This window comes from Periophthalmus magnuspinnatus, chromosome 9 (assembly GCF_009829125.3).
Source record: "Periophthalmus magnuspinnatus isolate fPerMag1 chromosome 9, fPerMag1.2.pri, whole genome shotgun sequence".
NCBI classification, from domain to species: domain Eukaryota; kingdom Metazoa; phylum Chordata; class Actinopteri; order Gobiiformes; family Gobiidae; genus Periophthalmus; species Periophthalmus magnuspinnatus.
Genome location: NC_047134.1, coordinates 12,076,568 through 12,092,996, shown reverse-complemented (window position 1 = coordinate 12,092,996; position 16,429 = coordinate 12,076,568). Strand labels below are relative to the sequence as shown.

Here is a 16,429-nt window from a genome sequence, read left to right as displayed (position 1 = left end):
TTGTTTGTACCATAGACTGTAGTCTACTTGATGCTCCCGTGAGGTACGCGAGGTACGTGTCGTTAAATTAGGTACCTTTTTCAGACACATCTAACCTGGCTAACACCCTATTGATATCTGTAGTACTCTAAGTTGCACACGTTAATAATCAGAAAAGACTCTTGCAGAAAATGATCAGGAAAAGGTGGAACATCATGATGAATAGGCTAAAGCTGATTGGTCAAAACATCACAAGAGTGGAGCAAGCTGAGAAATGCAACATGTTAGCTTCAGAAGAGAGCTCATACATCTTTCCCATCCAAAAATGAAAACAAAATATTCTGTATTTTGGTTAAGCGCTTTACTTTTTGGCACAATTTTCTGTTTGATTCTGTGTGAAGTTGGAAGGTTTGTCCAACACATCTTTGGAGTTGAATAATAGCACCCCTTCCTGAAGCTATAGATATTTATGTCAGGGTAGATTTTGCACTTTGTGTCTGTTTGTTTCATGTTGATAGGCCCAGAAATTATAGAGTTCTTAACCATAAACCAGGCTGACAAATCTGAATATCAGAGTTACACAGCACATTTCACCGTAGAATTCTGACCTGCCCTCCAGTTCAATTTGATACTATAGTTGTGACACAAAAAAAACACTGCATAGAAAAATAATGGTAAATATAATTTGGTAACATATGTCTGAAAATCATCTCTAGAGGTGAATGAGAGAATGCTCATCACTGCAGTTTCAAATATGAAAACACCAATATGATACCAGTGAAAGGCGATGAAAGTGCACCCGGAAGTAGCCAAAATTATGACATCATCACATAAGAGTGCCATAAGCATCTTAGAGTATTGAAATGAAACACGGACCCAGCCTATTAAATCCATTTGATTAGTTAGGCTATATGTAAAAATGCAAACTATTATTACTGTTGTATTAGCTAGAGCAGTTAATACCTTTACAATTTGATCAAAGGGAACCTTTAACTATTTTGGGTGAGAATTTGAACCATTGGATGAGGGGAAGAGGATTTCATACGATGGAGGCTCCTCATCTGTTTGGGAGAGGAAGTTTTCAGTCATCACAGGGGCAGAAGGCACAGTTACTCCAGAGGAAAGTGGGGCTAAGGGGTAACTTGGTGGAGGAGGTTCCAGCGTATTGTAAGTTGGTGGCGCTGAAGCGAATTGGGAGTGTGCTGGCCCAGCGGGAGGAGGAGGGTAAAGAACAGAGGCTGATGATGACGAGGAAAATGGAGATCCGTATGCATCTGGCTGCTGAGGAACAGGGTTGTGGTAACTTCCAGGATATGTCCTTGGAGCTCCGGAGTACACTGCAGGACTGTGTGGGTATTGAGATGTTGCTGGATACAGAGATGCTCCTGCAGCTGGAGAATAAGGACTAGCAAAAGATACTGGAGCGGGGAAGTCACTGGCACTCGGGCCTCCAACCGCGCCACCTGTAGAATGAGGACTGATCCAGAAAAGATCCACTGGAAACACAACCTCTGGATTAGAGGAAAAACTGATATCCAGATATGCCTGTAAATAAAAATCTAAATGAGTACATGCTGAATTTTCATCAAAACTAATAAATTCTGTTGACAATATTAGTGGTTTTACCTTAATGCGGTACTCCACAGACAGTATGTCACAGTTCTCAATGGACAGCGGTGTATTGGAAGGAATCTTGAATGAAAACCTGAGTTCCTTAGAAGTTTGAGGTTTAACACACTCTTGGACTTCTTTGTGAATTAGATTTTTTTCATGCTTAGTATTTCCACTTGCTCGGTACAACACATCTTGAATGAAGCTGAATTTGGGTGTGGCATCTTTGGATGAGGAATTATTGACTTTTGCAGTTATCAACACAGAGTCACCTTGAAGGAAAGGACATATTACTGGGATTAATAAAACCTTCAAGACAACTACGACAGCTTATAGACCAATATCTTACCTGGGACATAACCTCTCTTGTCAACTGTAACATCCATCTGCACTGTCCCTTTTCTGAAGACACCAACTTCTTTATTTGTTGAGCGGACCTGTGGCAACTAGAGCACAAAAACAGTTGGATGTCGTAATAAATAATTTACTAGTCTTGGCATTGTAACCATATGAAAACATATTACTCACATTCATTTGATCAATATGAGGAAATGCCTTTGACCGAAAACAAAGCTCCTTTTCATCTGTACTGTCCATCCTCCAGCTTCTCGACAGCTTGGCCTCAAGTTTGTAAACAACCTTTCCATAAGTACCTTGAAAGGATGAGGGCATATTTCTAAAAAACAAAAAAGATAAAGATTACAGCCTACACTTTTGCTTTAAACAGAAATGTGTCCTGTTTACTTACCCTTGTGGTATACTCAAGCTGAATTTGAACATATGAATCCCTGCAGGACGTTTGGTGTCTGCAAAAGTAACAAACAGTTTATTAAGTATGAATTATTTTCAACACTGCTTCAGGTACAGTGAATGTTTGTAGTTAGAGCTAATATTAGACTAGACCACCCAACACTCAGATTCTTGCACTTAGTTTCCTCGTACCATTGGACTCTTGGCTGATGAGAAGCTGCTTCTGTTTAAACAGTCTCGTGTGCGCGCTGTAGCTTCTGGAGTCCTCTCCATCTTGTTCAGACCAATGAACTCTAACGTCGCCTTTAAGTTTTACGAAGAGGCTTTCGATCTTGGTTTCTTTTCCTAGTTCCAGTGTAACCTTCCCTGTTATAGTGTCCCCCTCCGAAAACGCCCCATACTCGTTTAACTCATCGTAAGTTAGCATAAATTTTTTCACTGTAGGCATTTTAAAAACAGAAAACAAGAAAACTAAGGATCACAGAACGTGCAGCTGTTGCTAGAGCATGTAAAGCACAAACATGATCCCGGCAGGAGCTGGTCCTCTGACGGGACAGACCACGCCTTTGGCCCCTCACAGTGCGGAACAGTGTCCTCTGCTGCCCCCTAGTGTCCGCTCAGAGTACAGCGCCAGGGCAACTATGAAGGCCCTGAGCTCAAGAGAGAAAAAACACAAGAAAGTGTAAGTTTGTAGGCAGCACGGTGGCTGAGTGGCAACACTCATGCCTCACAGCAAGAAGGTTTGGTTCGATCCCCGGGTCACCCAGGCCTTTCTGTGTGGAGTTACGCATTTTTCTCCCCGTGTCTGGATGGGTTTCCTCCGGGTACTCCGGTTTCCCCCATCAACCAAAACATGAACGCCCTTCGAGACAACTGTTGTTGTGATTTTGAGCGTTACAAAAATAAAATGAATTGAATTGAATTAACTGTGCGTTGCAATACTGAAATTTCCCCACTGTGGGACTAATAAAGGCATATCTTATCTTATCTGCTGTATGTGTGAGTGTGCACCATGTGTGTGCTCCATGTGTGTGTATGTGTGCATGCAGCAGGGGTGTGTGTGTGTGTGTGTGGGGGGGGTGTATGGGTGCATGCATACACTGAAATTAGAATAAATATGCAGAAGAGAGCTCATACATCTTTCCCAACCAAAAATGAAAACAAATATACTGGATTTTGGTTGGGCGCTTTACTTTTTGGCTTTCGCACAAACCACAATTTTCTGTTTGACATAATTTCAAACTTCATACTGAATCAAACACATCTTTGTGGTAAAATAATCACACCACTTCCTGAAGCTATAGATATTTATATCAGGGTAGATTTCGCACTTTGTGTCTGTTTGTTTCATGTTGATAGGCCCAGAAATTATAGAGTTCTTAACCATAAACCAGGCTGACAAATCTGAATATCAGAGTAAAACAGCACATTTCATCATAGAATGTATGATAAAAGTAAGAATGTATGATATCACAGTTGTGACACAAAAAACACTGCATAGAACAATAATGGTAAACATAATTTGGTAACATATGTCTGAAAATCACCTCTAGAGGTGAATGAGAGAATGCTCATCACTGCAGTTTCAAATTTGAAAACAGCATTTTACAAAGCAGTAAAGCAGCTTTGTAAGTCTGTCAAAACATCAATATGTATGCCCGTGAACGGCGATGAAAGTGATAAAAAAAAATTATGACATCATCACGTGAGAGTGCCATAAGCATCTTAGAGTATTGTAATGAGACACGGACCCAGCCTATTAAATCCATTTGATTAGTTAGGACGAGCATACCCAAATTTCTACTGGCCCACAGCCTCTGGAATAAAAATAATTATGTGTGACCCATCGCACTGTTGACCAGTGTAAAATACAAATGTACAAGCAATATTATATTTTACCAGAAAATGGCAGAATCCGAGCCGTGCACAGAGGCCATGCTCTCGCTGACTTTTATCACCAACTGGATAAAGACAGGTTTAAAGTAATTCAAACCTTTGCTAAGTAAAAGCTAAGTTTGTTTGGTTCGACATATTTATGTGAGAAGACATTTTTGGTTATGAACTTTAAGAAGAAACGTGCGAGGACAAGACTAACTGACTCTCACCCTTTACTACAGTCCAGATCTCAGTTTCACCCTTCACATTAGTGCAGCAAGTAACTTGTTAGACTTCTGAGGTGAATATATTCTAAAATCTCAGTGATTTTATTTTATTGTGATTATCAAAACCACAGGTTAAATGTTCACTTTTTCATATTTATAATCTGCGTATCATTCATTTCGGTTGTGAAAGCTGAAAGCCATTTGTGATAAAAAGTTAAAAAAAAAAAAATTAAATGGTTCATTTGCATTTAATATTAATGGCCCTCACGCATTTTCACCACACCAAATTTGTCCCTCTTTGCAAAAAGTTTGGACACCCCTGAGTTAGGCTATATGTAAAAATACACACTATTAATACTGTTATATCAGCTAACTAGAGCAGTTAATACCTTTACAATTTGATCAAAGGGAACACTGAACTATTTTTGGTCAGAATTTGAACCATTGGATGAGGGGAAGAGGATTTCATACGATGGAGCCTCCTCATCTGTTCGGGAGAGGAAGTTTTCAGTCATCATAGGGGCAGAAGGCACAGTTACTCCAGAGGAAAGTGGGGCTAAGGGGTAACTTGGTGGAGGAGGTTCCAGCGTATTGTAAGTTGGTGGCGCTGAAGCGAATTGGGAGTGTGCTGGCCCGGGAGGAGGTGGTGGTGCTGCTGGAGGAGGAGGGTAAAGAACAGAGGCTGACGATGACGAGGAAAATGGAGATCCGTATGCATCTGGCAGCTGAGGGGGGAAGTCACTGGCGCTCGTGCCTCCAACTGCGCCACCTGCAGAATGAGGACTGATCCAGAAAATATCCACTGGTAACACAACCTCTGGATTAGAGGAAAAACTAATATCCAGATATACCTGTAAGTAAAAATCTAAATGAGTACATGCTGAATTTTCATCAAAACTGATAAATTCTGTTGACAATATTAGTGGTTTTACCTTAATGCGGTACTCCACGGACAGTATGTTACAGTTCTGAATGGACAGTGGTGTTTTGGAAGGAATCTTGAAAAAAAATCTGAGTTCCTTAGAAGTTCGAGGTTTAACAGACACTCGAGTTTCTTTGTGAATTTCATTTTCATGATGTTTAGTATTTCCACTTGCTCGGTACAACACATCTTGAATGAAGCTGAATTTGGGTGTGGCATCTTTGGATGAGTAATTGTTGAATTTTGCAGTTATCAACACAGAGTCACCTTGAAGGAAAGGACATATTACTGGAATTAATAAAACCTTTAAGACAACTACGACAGCTTATAGACCAATATCTTACCTGGGACATAACCTCTCTTGTCAACTGTAACATCCATCTGCACTGTCCCTTTACTGAAGACACCAACTTCTTTATTTGTTGAGCCGACCTGTGGCAACTAGGGCACAAAAAGAGTTGGATGTCATAATAAATAATTTACTAGTCTTGGCATTTTAACCATATATGAAAACATATTACTCACATTCATTTGATCAATATGAGGAAATGCCTTTGACCGAAAACAAAGCTCCTTTTCATCTGTACTGTCCATCCTCCAGCTTCTCGACAGCTTGGCCTCAAGTTTGTAAACAACCTTTCCATAAGTACCTTGAAAGGATGAGGGCATATTTCTAAAAAAAAAAAAAAAAAAAAAGATAAAGATTAGAGCCTACACTTTTGCTTTAAACAGAAATGTGATACCCTGTTTCCTGTTTACTTACCTTTGTGGTATACTCAAGCTGAATTTGAAAATATGAATCCCTGCAGGAAGTTTGGTGCCTGCAAAAGTAATAAACAGTTTATTAAGTATGAATTATTTTCAACACATATTTCTTGTACTTATTCTCCTCGTACCACTGGACTCTTGGCGGATGAGAAACTGCTTCTGTTTAAACAGTCTCATGTGCGCCCTGTAGATGCCCCCTGGGGAATCTCCATCTGGTTCAGACCAATTAACTCTAACGTCGCCTTTAACTTTTACGAAGAGGCTTTTGATCTTGGTTTCTTTTTCTAGTTCCAGTGTAACCTTCCCTGTTATAGTGTCCCCCTCCGAAAACGTCCCATACTCGTTTAACTCATCGTAAGTCAGTACTAATCTTTTCACTGAAGGCATTTTAAAAACAGAAGACAAGAAAACTAAGGATCAAAAAGTGCAGCTGTTGCTAGAACATGATAACGTAAGAAGTCAGAAGCAGGTCCTCTGACCGGATAGACCACGCCCTAGTGTCCGCTCAGGACAACGACAGAGCAACTAAGAAGGCCCCTGAGCTCAAGAGAGAAAAACACAAGAAAGAGCCTTACCAGGTTACAGACATGAAATAATTCAAAGTTATTCAGACAAATAACTTAATCTAATAATAAAAGTAGGGTGTGTTATCATCTGTTATCATCTGCACTGTACAGGGCTGTGTAAGTTTTCTTTTAATTGTCTTTCATAAATACTTAATACTCAGTACTGATTGAGTTGTGTAACTGCCACATTTTAATTTCCATGTGTTTTATATTATTTAAGTGTAATTTTGTGAAGTGTCACTAGAGAGCGCAGTAGCGCAGTTTAAGGTCTGTGTACACGCGAAGCAACGCTAGTCGCGTAGAAGAAGCGATCTCAGCAAAATGAGAAAAGTAGCATGATTAAAAGCAGATAATTAAGTCGCAGTTTAAAGACATATTTAAGAAGAAAGAAGATATCTAAGTTTATCCCTCTCGGTATACAGCCAATGAGGTTTGTTTTGTCTGTTTTAGTTTCAAAAGGTAATTGTCAAATGTATTTATTTTTTATTAAGTTAATTATTGTTTTATCGGCGTGTTTTAGTTTTCACGAGTGTATTTATTTGGATTCATGTGCAGGATGGATGCTAATAAATTCATCAGTAGAGGAAACCACTTGTGTCTGTAGTACCTGGAGGAATTACAAGTTGTATAATTAATTCAACAGAAGTTATCACATTGGGCACATATCACAACAAAAAGTAATGCGGTATTATACAAAATATTTTACAATACAATATAACATTCTATGGTTAAAATTAAATCATCAAATATAAGTGAACATGATTTGTAGATTTTGTGTCTAAGTGTATAAATAAGCGCACGTGTTCAAAGAATGGTGGTTTTACCATTGATCCTTTAATGGGAAAATTTAAACTTTGTGGAAGATCATTAAACCTGCTGCAGGTGTGTGTCTGTGCTGTGTGTGCAGCATGTGTGTGTGTGTGTGTGTGTGTGTGTGTGTGTGTGTGTGTGTGTGTGTGTGCTTTACAGAGATGTTACATTAGAGTCTATTTTGAGTTTATTTTTTAAGTCTATTTTTAAGCTATGTATCTATTATCTTGTTTTATTGCATGTACCATTTTCCTTCTGTTCTTTAACTGCGGTGCAATACTGAAATTTCCCCACTGTGGGACTAATAAAGGCATATTTTATCTTATCTGCTGTATGTGTGTATGTGTACATGCAGCATGTGTGTGTGTGTATGTGTGTATGGGTGCATGCATTCACTGAAATCAGAATAAATATGCAGAAGAGAGCTCATACATCTTTTCCAACCAAAAATGAAAACAAAATATACTGGATTTTGGTTGGGCGCTTTACTTTTTGGCTTTCACACAAACCACAATTTTCTGTTTGACATACCTTCCAACTTCGTACAGAATCAAACACATCTTTGGAGTAAAATAATAGCACCACTTCCTGAAGCTATAGATATTTATATCAGGGTAGATTTCACACATGTCTGTTTCATGTTGATAGGCCCAGAAATGATAGAGTTCTTAACCATAAACCAGGCTGACAAATCTGAATATCAGAGTAAAACAGCACATTTCATCATAGAATGTATGATAAAAGTAAGAATGTATGATATCACAGTTGTGACACAAAAAACACTGCATAGAACAATAATGGTAAACATAATTTGGTAACATATGTCTGAAAATCACCTCTAGAGGTGAATGAGAGAATGCTCATCACTGCAGTTTCAAATTTGAAAACAGCATTTTACAAAGCAGTAAAGCAACTTTGTAAGTCTGTCAAAACATCAATATGTATGCCCGTGAACGGTGATGAAAGTGATAAAAAAAATTATGACATCATCACGCAAGAGTGCCATAAGCATTTTAAGAGTATTGTAATGAGACACGGACCCAGCCTATTAAATCCATTTGATTAGTTAGGACGAGCATACCCAAATTTCTACTGGCCTTAGCCTCTGGAATAAAAATAATTATGTGTGGCCCGTCGCACTATTGACCAGTGTAAAATACTGTCACGATCTGTACTATTCCTGTCCTTGTTTTACCTCCTGTCCTGCTCCTTCCCTCCCTCACCTGCCGGAGCTGGGCGGGGCTCCTGGCTCCACCCGCGCGCACCTGCAGCTCATCAGCGGAATCACCACCACCTGCCATGAGGAGCCAGGACCAGACACTCGGGGCCAGATCGTCTGCGTGTCTACCTCCTGCTTGGGGCCAGATCGTCCGCGTGTCAACATCCCGTTCCCTGGTTCCTCCCGGCTCCTGCGCTCCCGGCTTCGTTCCTGTCCTGATATTGTCTTGCCTTGTCTTGTTCCCTGCATCTCACGTCTCTGGACCCTGCTCCGCACCTTGCTCCCTGTCTTGGCTCAGTTCGCCTCGTCTCCATCTCAGCACCCCCCATTCCCGGACCCCGGCTCACGCTCTGCTCCCCATCCCGGCTCTGTCCGCCTCGTCTGCCCCATCGCACCGCCCACACCCAGCGTCCTGCTCCCTGCCAGATCTACCCCCACTTTTGAAGGATATTTCACATATTGTAAATACACTGTAAAATTTCCCCGAGTACTGCACTTTTTGGTCCAAATTACCCAGCATTACGACAAATACAAATATACAAGCAATATTATATTTTACCAGAAAATGGCAGAATCCGAGCTGTGCACAGAGGCCATGCTCTCGCTGACTTTTATCACCAACTGGATAAAGACAGGTTTAAAGTAATTCAAACCTTTGCTAAGTAAGTGCTGAGTTTGTTTGGTTCGACATATTTATGTGAGAAGACATTTTTGGTTATGAACTTCAACAAGAAACATGCGAGGACAAGACTGACTGACTCTCACCCTTTACTACAGTCCAGATCTCAGTTTGACCCTTCACATTAGTGCAGCAAGTAACTTTTTAGACTTCTGAGGTGAATACATTCTAAAATCTCAGTGAATTTATTTTATTGTGATTATCAAAACCACAGGTTAAATGTTCACATTTTCATATTTATAATCTGTGTATCATTCATTTTGGTTGTGAAAGGTGAAAGCCATTTGTGATAAAAAGTTAAAAAAAAAATAAAATTAAATAGTTCATTTGCATTTAATATTAATGGCCCCCACGCATTTTCACCACACCAAATTTGTCCCTCGTTGCAAAAAGTTTGGGTACCCCTGCTCAGGTCTCTGCACTGGCTTCCTGTAGCTCAAAGAATAGACTTTAAAGCAGCTCTGCTTGTGTATAACTCTCTCCATGGCCTAGGTCCAAAGTACATCTCTGACATGTTAGTGCCATATGAACCATCTCGCACTGTGAGGACTTCAGGGACCGGCCTCCTGCTGGTGCCCAGAGTCAGGACTAAACATGGGGAATCAGCATTTAAGTTTTATGCAGCTAAAACCTGGAACAGTCTTCCTGAAGATGTAAGACAGGCCTCTACTTTGACAATGTTTAAATCCAGGCTCAAAACGGTTCTGTTTAGCTGTGCATACGACTGAAAGGTTTTTATTCTGCACTCTTCTCCTTTAATGGTAATTTTATGATGATTATTTGTGATTATTTATGTGATTTTAATGTCTTTCTTATTCTGTAAACACTTTGAATTACCTCATGTACGACTTGTGCTATACAAATGAACTTGCCTTGCCTTGCCCTGAGTTAGGCTATATGTAAAAATGCACACTATTAATACTGTTATATCAGCTAACTAGAGCAGTTAATACCTTTACAATTTGATCAAAGGGAACACTGGATTATTTTGGATGAGAATTTGAACCATTGGATGAGGGGAAGAGGATTTCATACGATGGAGGCTCCTCATCTGTTCGGGAGAGGAAGTTTTCAGTCATCACAGGGGCAGAAGGCACAGTTACTCCAGAGGAAAGTGGGGCTAAGGAGTAACTTGGTGGAGGAGGTTCCAGCGTATCGTAAGACGGTGGCGCTGAAGTGAACTGGGAGTGTGCTGGCCCAGCGGGAGGAGGAGGGTAAAGAACAGAGGCTGATGATGATGAGGAAAATGGAGATCCGTATGCATCTGGCTGAGCTCCGGAGTACACTGGAGGACTGTGTGGGTGTTGAGCTGTTTCTGGATACAGAGATGCTCCTGCAGCTGGAGAATAAGGACTAGCAAAAGATACTGGAGCGGGGAAATCACTGGCGCTCGGGCCTCCAACCGCGCCACCTGCAGAATGAGGACTGATCCAGAAAAGATCCACTGGTAACACAACCTCTGGATCAAAGGAAAAACTGATATCCAGATATACCTGTAAATAAAAATCTTAATGAGTACATGCTAATTTTCCATCAATACTGATAAATTCTGTTGACAATATTAGTGGTTTTACCTTAATGCGGTAAACCACAGACAGTATGTTACAGTTCTGAATGGACAGTGGTGTTTTGGAAGGAATCTTGAAAGAAAATCTGAGTTCCTTAGAAGTTTGAGGTTTAACACGCTCTCGAATTTCTCTGTGAATTACATTTTTTTCATGCTTAGTATTTCCACTTGCTCGGCACAACACATCTTGAATGAAGCTGAATTTGGGTGTGGCATCTTTGGATGAGGAATTGTTGACTTTTGCAGTTATCAACACAGAGTCACCTTGAAGGAAAGGACATATTACTGGGATTAATAAAACCTTCAAGACAACTACGACAGCTTATAGACCAATATCTTACCTGGGACATAACCTCTCTTGTCAACTGTAACATCCATCTGCACTGTCCCTTTTCTGAAGACACCAACTTCTTTATTTGTTGAGCGGACCTGTGGCAACTAGAGCACAAAAACAGTTGGATGTCGTAATAAATAATTTAGTAGTATTGACAGTTTAATATGTATTCATTGTAACCATATGGAGAGATATTACTCACATTCATTTGATCAATATTAGAAAATGCCTTTGACCGAAAACAAAGCTCCTTTTCATCTGTACTGTCCATCCTCCAGTTTCTCGACAGCTTGGCCTCAAGTTTGTAAACAACTTTTCCATAAGTACCTCGAAAAGATGAGGGCATATTTCTAAAAAACAAAAACAAAAAAGATAAAGATTACAGCCTACACTTATGCTTTAAACAGAAATGTGATACCCTGTTTCCTGTTTACTTACCCTTGTGGTATACTCAAGCTGAATTTGAACATATGAATCCCTGCAGGACGTTTGGTGTCTGCAAAAGTAATAAACAGTTTATTTAGTATGAATTATTTTCAACACTGCTTCAGGTACAGTGAATGTTTGTAGTTAGAGCTAATATTAGACTAGACCACCCAACACTCAGATTCTTGTACTTATTCCCCTCGTACCATTGGACTCTTGTCTGATGAGAAGCTGCTTCTGTTTAAACAGTCTCGTGTGCGCGCTGTAGTTTCTGGATTTATCCCCATATTTTTCAGACCAATTAACTCTAACGTCGCCTTTAAGTTTTACGAAGAGGCTTTCGATCTTGGTTTCTTTTTCTAGTTCCAGAGTAACCTTCCCTGTTATCGTGTCCCCCTCCGAAAACGTCCCATACTCGTTTAACTCATCGTAAGTCAGTTCTAATCTTTTCACTGTAGGCATTTTAAAAACAGAAAACAAGAAAACTAAGGATCACAAAAAGTGCAACTGTTGCTTGAGCATGATAACGTAAAGCACAAACATGATCCCGTCAGGAGCTGGTCCTCTGACGGGACAGACCACGCCTTTGGCCCCTCACAGTGCGGAGCAGCGGTCTCTGCTGCCCCCTAGTGTCCCCTCAGAGTACAGCGACAGGGCAACTATGAAGGCCCTGAGCTCAAGAGAGAAAAAACACAAGAAAGAGCCTTACCAGGTTACAAATATGAAATAATTCAAAGTCATTCACACAAATAGCTTAATCTAATAATAAATGTAAGAATGCGCATGCGCACACATTGCGGATACTAGGCACAAGCACGTGCTCGGGAGTCTGCCTCATCAAGAGGGTCTGTCATCATCTGTTATCATCTGCACTGTACAGGGCTGTGTAAGTTTTCTTTTAATTGTCTTTCATAAATACTTAATACTCAGTACTGATTGAGTTGTGTAACTGCCACATTTTAATTTCCATGTGTTTTATATTATTTAAGTGTAATTTTGTGAAGTGTCACTAGAGAGCGCAGTAGCGCAGTTTAAGGTCTGTGTACACGCGAAGCAACGCTAGTCGCGTAGAAGAAGCGATCTCAGCAAAATAAGAAAAGTAGCATGATTAAAAGCAGATAATTAAGTCGCAGTTTAAAGACATATTTAAGAAGAAAGAAGATATCTAAGTTTATCCCTCTCGGTATACAGCCAATGAGGTTTGTTTTGTCTGTTTTAGTTTCAAAAGGTAATTGTCAAATGTATTTATTTTTTATTAAGTTAATTATTGTTTTATCGGCGTGTTTTAGTTTTCACGAGTGTATTTATTTGGATTCATGTGCAGGATGGATGCTAATAAATTCGTCAGTAGAGGAAACCACTTGTGTCTGTAGTACCTGTAACAATATGGTATATTGTTTAAATTGCACACAATAGACCCGCCGCTAGAGGGCGATCGTGAGTTATGTTTACGGGTTTACGCCCAGCAGAGTGACAATGTGGGAATCGAGAGTGTGATTAGTTAAAATAAAAATGCCGACCCGGTTGGGCCAGAACAAAGGAGCTGGACTCTCTTATTATTATAAAACCCTCACTACAACATGGTGGCAGCGGCAGTGAATCTTGCCCAAGTTTTTTTCTTTTTTGCGTCCCTTAGAGCCGTGTGTCATGGAGGCACCGGGGAAGACGGAAAAGTGCAATCTGTTTAGCAAAGGTTAGCATCGCACGTGAACAAGCTAGCAGCATGGACGGACTGAAGGCTCCACAGACGTTGTGTCTAGACTCCGACAACTTGTCTAAAGCATGGAAGACATGGAGGGATGAGTTTCAACTGTATGTTGGATTAACTGTGGCCGCAGATGATGAGGAAAATAGAGTGACACTCTTCCGTTATCTGGTTGGTGAAAGTGGCAGAGAGCTGCTTGATACTTTAATGGGGGCCACGGCGCAGTCTGACTGGAAGGTTAAGGACATGATTGAAACGTTTGATAACTACTGCAGTCCCATGGTGAACGAGACAGTGGAGTGGTACAAATTTTTCACGAAGAATCACAGCTCCAGCGAGTCGATTGATAGTTATGTGACTGAGCTTAAACTGCTCATTAAAACGTGCAATTTTGGTACTTTGAGAGACTCCCTCATTCGTGACAAAATCGTATTTGGTATCAACAATGCCAACATGCGGGAAAGGCTTTTGAGGGAAAGAGCCATGTCGTTGGACACTTGCGTTCAACTCTGCAGAGCAGCTGAATTGTCCCGGGAGAACTGCAAAGCCATAGCAGGTATAACAGTGGAGGAAGTTCACGTCGTACACGGAGCTTCGTGCCATCAGCAGAGGGACAAAGACGACACAGTGGAATACAAGTTCTGCGGCAGGACGCATGAAAAGAGCAAGCAAAAATGTCCAGCACTCGGCAAGAAATGAAAAAAGTGCCGTAGGAACAACAACTTGCTAAATGTAAAGCCCGCACTGAAACAAGTAAGAAGAAAACAGTGCACAATGTAACGGAATGTGAAAGTGAGTATGAGGACATTCTGTGTATTAGAGATGAGGGACGAAATGACAATGTGAATACTAAAGACTCTGAAACAAGAAAAGACACCAAACTGTTTGCAGGTATACTCTTAGGCAAAGATATTGTCAGATTTCAGATTGATTGCGGAGCTACATGTAATGTGTTACCTGTTAATCTGTTAAACAGAGATGTAAAACTGGATGAGACTAGTTCTGTGCTAGTGATGTACAATGGTAGCAAAGTAAAGCCACTGGGCAAATGTAAAGTGAAACTGAGAAACCCCAGAAACCAAAAACTGTACCAGCTAGAGTTCCAAGTGGTAGACAAAGATTGCAATGTCCCATTGATTGGTAAAAGAGCAAGTGAGGCTATGAAACTGATTAAGGTGCACTATGAAAATATTATGGCTATTGACAGTATTGTGACAAAAGAAGAGGACACTAAAGGGCAATGGACATTTGAGCAAATTAAGACAGATTTTGCAGATGTGTTCACAGGAGACGGTTGTCTGGAAGGGGAATACAAAATGGAAATAGACACGAGTGTGAAGTCAGTGCAACTTCCAAAGAGGCGAGTTCCAGTTGCCATGATGAAGCCGCTGAAAGAGGAGCTTCAGGACCTTGAGCGTCGAGGTATCATCACCCCTGTTGACTGTAGCACGGATTGGATCAGTAGCATGGTGGTGGTGCAAAAGCAAAGTGGTAAACTAAGAGTGTGCATTGATCCAAAACCCCTGAACAAGGCACTCAAACGCAGTCACTTTCCATTAGCAACTATTGAGGATGTACTTCCAGACATGTCTAAGGCTAAGGTGTTCACAGTTTGTGACGTCAAGAGCGGATTCTGGCATGTCAAGCTGTCTGAGGAGCCGAGTTACCTAACTACCTTTGCTACTCCATTTGGGCGGTACAGGTGGCTTAGAATGCCCATGGGGATTAGTCCGGCACCTGAGGTTTTCCAGAGAAAACTAACCCAAGCGCTGGATGGGTTGCCAGGCCTGTACATTATTGCTGATGATGTGCTAATCACAGGTCAAGGAGAGAGTCAGGAAGCAGCTATTCGAGACCATAATGCAAAGTTGAGACTTTTTCTGGAACGATGCAAACAAAAAAACATTAAACTGAATCCAGAAAAGTTCAAACTGAGACAAAGTGAAAGCAACTACATTGGGCACCGCCTCACGGCAAATGGGCTTAAGATGGACCCGGACAAGGTTCGTGCCATTGAGCAAATGCCGAGGCCTACAGATGTGAAAGCAGTACAGAGGCTGTTGGGCATGGTAAATTACCTGGACAAGTTTTGCCCATATCTCTCAGACCAGTGTGAAGTGTTAAGACAGTTGACACACAACGACATAGAATGGGACTGGACAGAGCAACATGAGAGTGCATTTGTGAAACTCAAAAAGACTATTGCAGATGCTCCTGTTCTGAAGTACTACAGCCCTGAGGACGATCTGGTGGTTCAGTGTGATGCATCAGACACAGGTCTGGGGGCAGCGCTCCTGCAGAAGGGTAAGCCTATTGCGTTTGCAAGCAGAGCACACACACATACAGAACGTGGTTACGCCCAGATCGAGAAAGAGTTTCTAGCTATGGTTTGCAGTATAGAAAAGTTTCATCAGTACACCTATGGTCATAAAGTCACTGTCCAATCTGATCATAAGCCATTAGAGACCATAGTCCGGAAACCACTGTTGAGCACACCGAAACGACTTCAGCGAATGATGCTGCGCATTCAGAAATATGACCTAGATGTGGTGTATGTCCCAGGCAAAGACATGTTACTGGCAGACACTTTAAGTGGAGCCTATCTCCCAGAATGCTCACCTCAAGGCTCTGTGGAAGCTGAAATAGAGACCGTTAATATGGTGCAACACTTACCTATCACAAATAACAGTCCAAGTCAGATTGGAACAGCTACAAAAGATGACAAAACACTGCAAACTGTTATTAAAATGATGCAGCAGGGATGGCCTTCAGACAAGAGAGTCATACCACCTGAAATCAGACCATACTTTTCATTTCAAGATGAACTAAGTCACCAAGATGCCATTGTGTTTAAAGGAGAGCGTGTTGTTATTCCTGCTTCCCTCCATAAAGACATCACCAGACGCCTACACTCCTCTCATCTGGGTGCAGAAGGATGTCTGCGGAGAGCCAGGGAATGCGTCTTCTGTATTGGCATGAACGACCATATTA

General features: G+C 41.0%; 2 protein-coding genes across 2 annotated transcripts; both read right to left on the bottom strand.

Moving 5' to 3' along the window:
• Nucleotides 1–329: 329 nt before the first annotated feature.
• Nucleotides 330–2,857, bottom strand: LOC117376080 (arrestin domain-containing protein 3-like). The gene is made up of 6 exons (XM_033972483.2): nt 2,533–2,857; nt 2,339–2,396; nt 2,119–2,266; nt 1,940–2,036; nt 1,606–1,862; nt 330–1,524 (listed from the first exon to the last, which is right to left on the bottom strand). Exons 1-6 carry the CDS (start codon nt 2,786–2,788, stop codon nt 973–975), a joined length of 1,368 nt encoding a protein of 455 aa, XP_033828374.1. The 5' UTR covers nt 2,789–2,857; the 3' UTR covers nt 330–972.
• Nucleotides 2,858–4,861: 2,004 nt separating this feature from the next.
• LOC117376079 (uncharacterized) lies at nt 4,862–12,195 on the bottom strand. Its single transcript, XM_033972482.1, has 12 exons — nt 11,940–12,195; nt 11,746–11,803; nt 11,510–11,657; nt 11,315–11,411; nt 10,981–11,237; nt 10,413–10,899; nt 6,261–6,542; nt 6,128–6,185; nt 5,890–6,037; nt 5,709–5,805; nt 5,375–5,631; nt 4,862–5,293 (listed from the first exon to the last, which is right to left on the bottom strand). Exons 1-12 carry the CDS (start codon nt 12,193–12,195, stop codon nt 4,862–4,864), a joined length of 2,577 nt encoding a protein of 858 aa, XP_033828373.1.
• Between the last annotated feature and the right edge of the window lie 4,234 nt (nt 12,196–16,429).

What these genes read in the sequence shown, in the direction of transcription:
- LOC117376080 (XM_033972483.2), bottom strand. Translation starts at nt 2,788, where the DNA reads ATGCCTACAGTGAAAAAATTTATGCTAACTTACGATGAGTTAAACGAG. An exon ending in CAAGAGAGGTTATGTCCCAG is followed by an intron (nt 1,863 to 1,939) that starts GTAAGATATTGG and finishes CTTTCCTTCAAG; the next exon opens with GTGACTCTGTGTTGATAACT. An exon ending in CTGTGGAGTACCGCATTAAG is followed by an intron (nt 1,525 to 1,605) that starts GTAAAACCACTA and finishes TTTTATTTACAG; the next exon opens with GCATATCTGGATATCAGTTT.
- LOC117376079 (XM_033972482.1), bottom strand. Translation starts at nt 12,195, where the DNA reads ATGCCTACAGTGAAAAGATTAGAACTGACTTACGATGAGTTAAACGAG. An exon ending in CATCAGACAAGAGTCCAATG is followed by an intron (nt 11,804 to 11,939) that starts GTACGAGGGGAA and finishes TTACTTTTGCAG; the next exon opens with ACACCAAACGTCCTGCAGGG. An exon ending in CATCCGCCAAGAGTCCAGTG is followed by an intron (nt 6,186 to 6,260) that starts GTACGAGGAGAA and finishes TTACTTTTGCAG; the next exon opens with GCACCAAACTTCCTGCAGGG.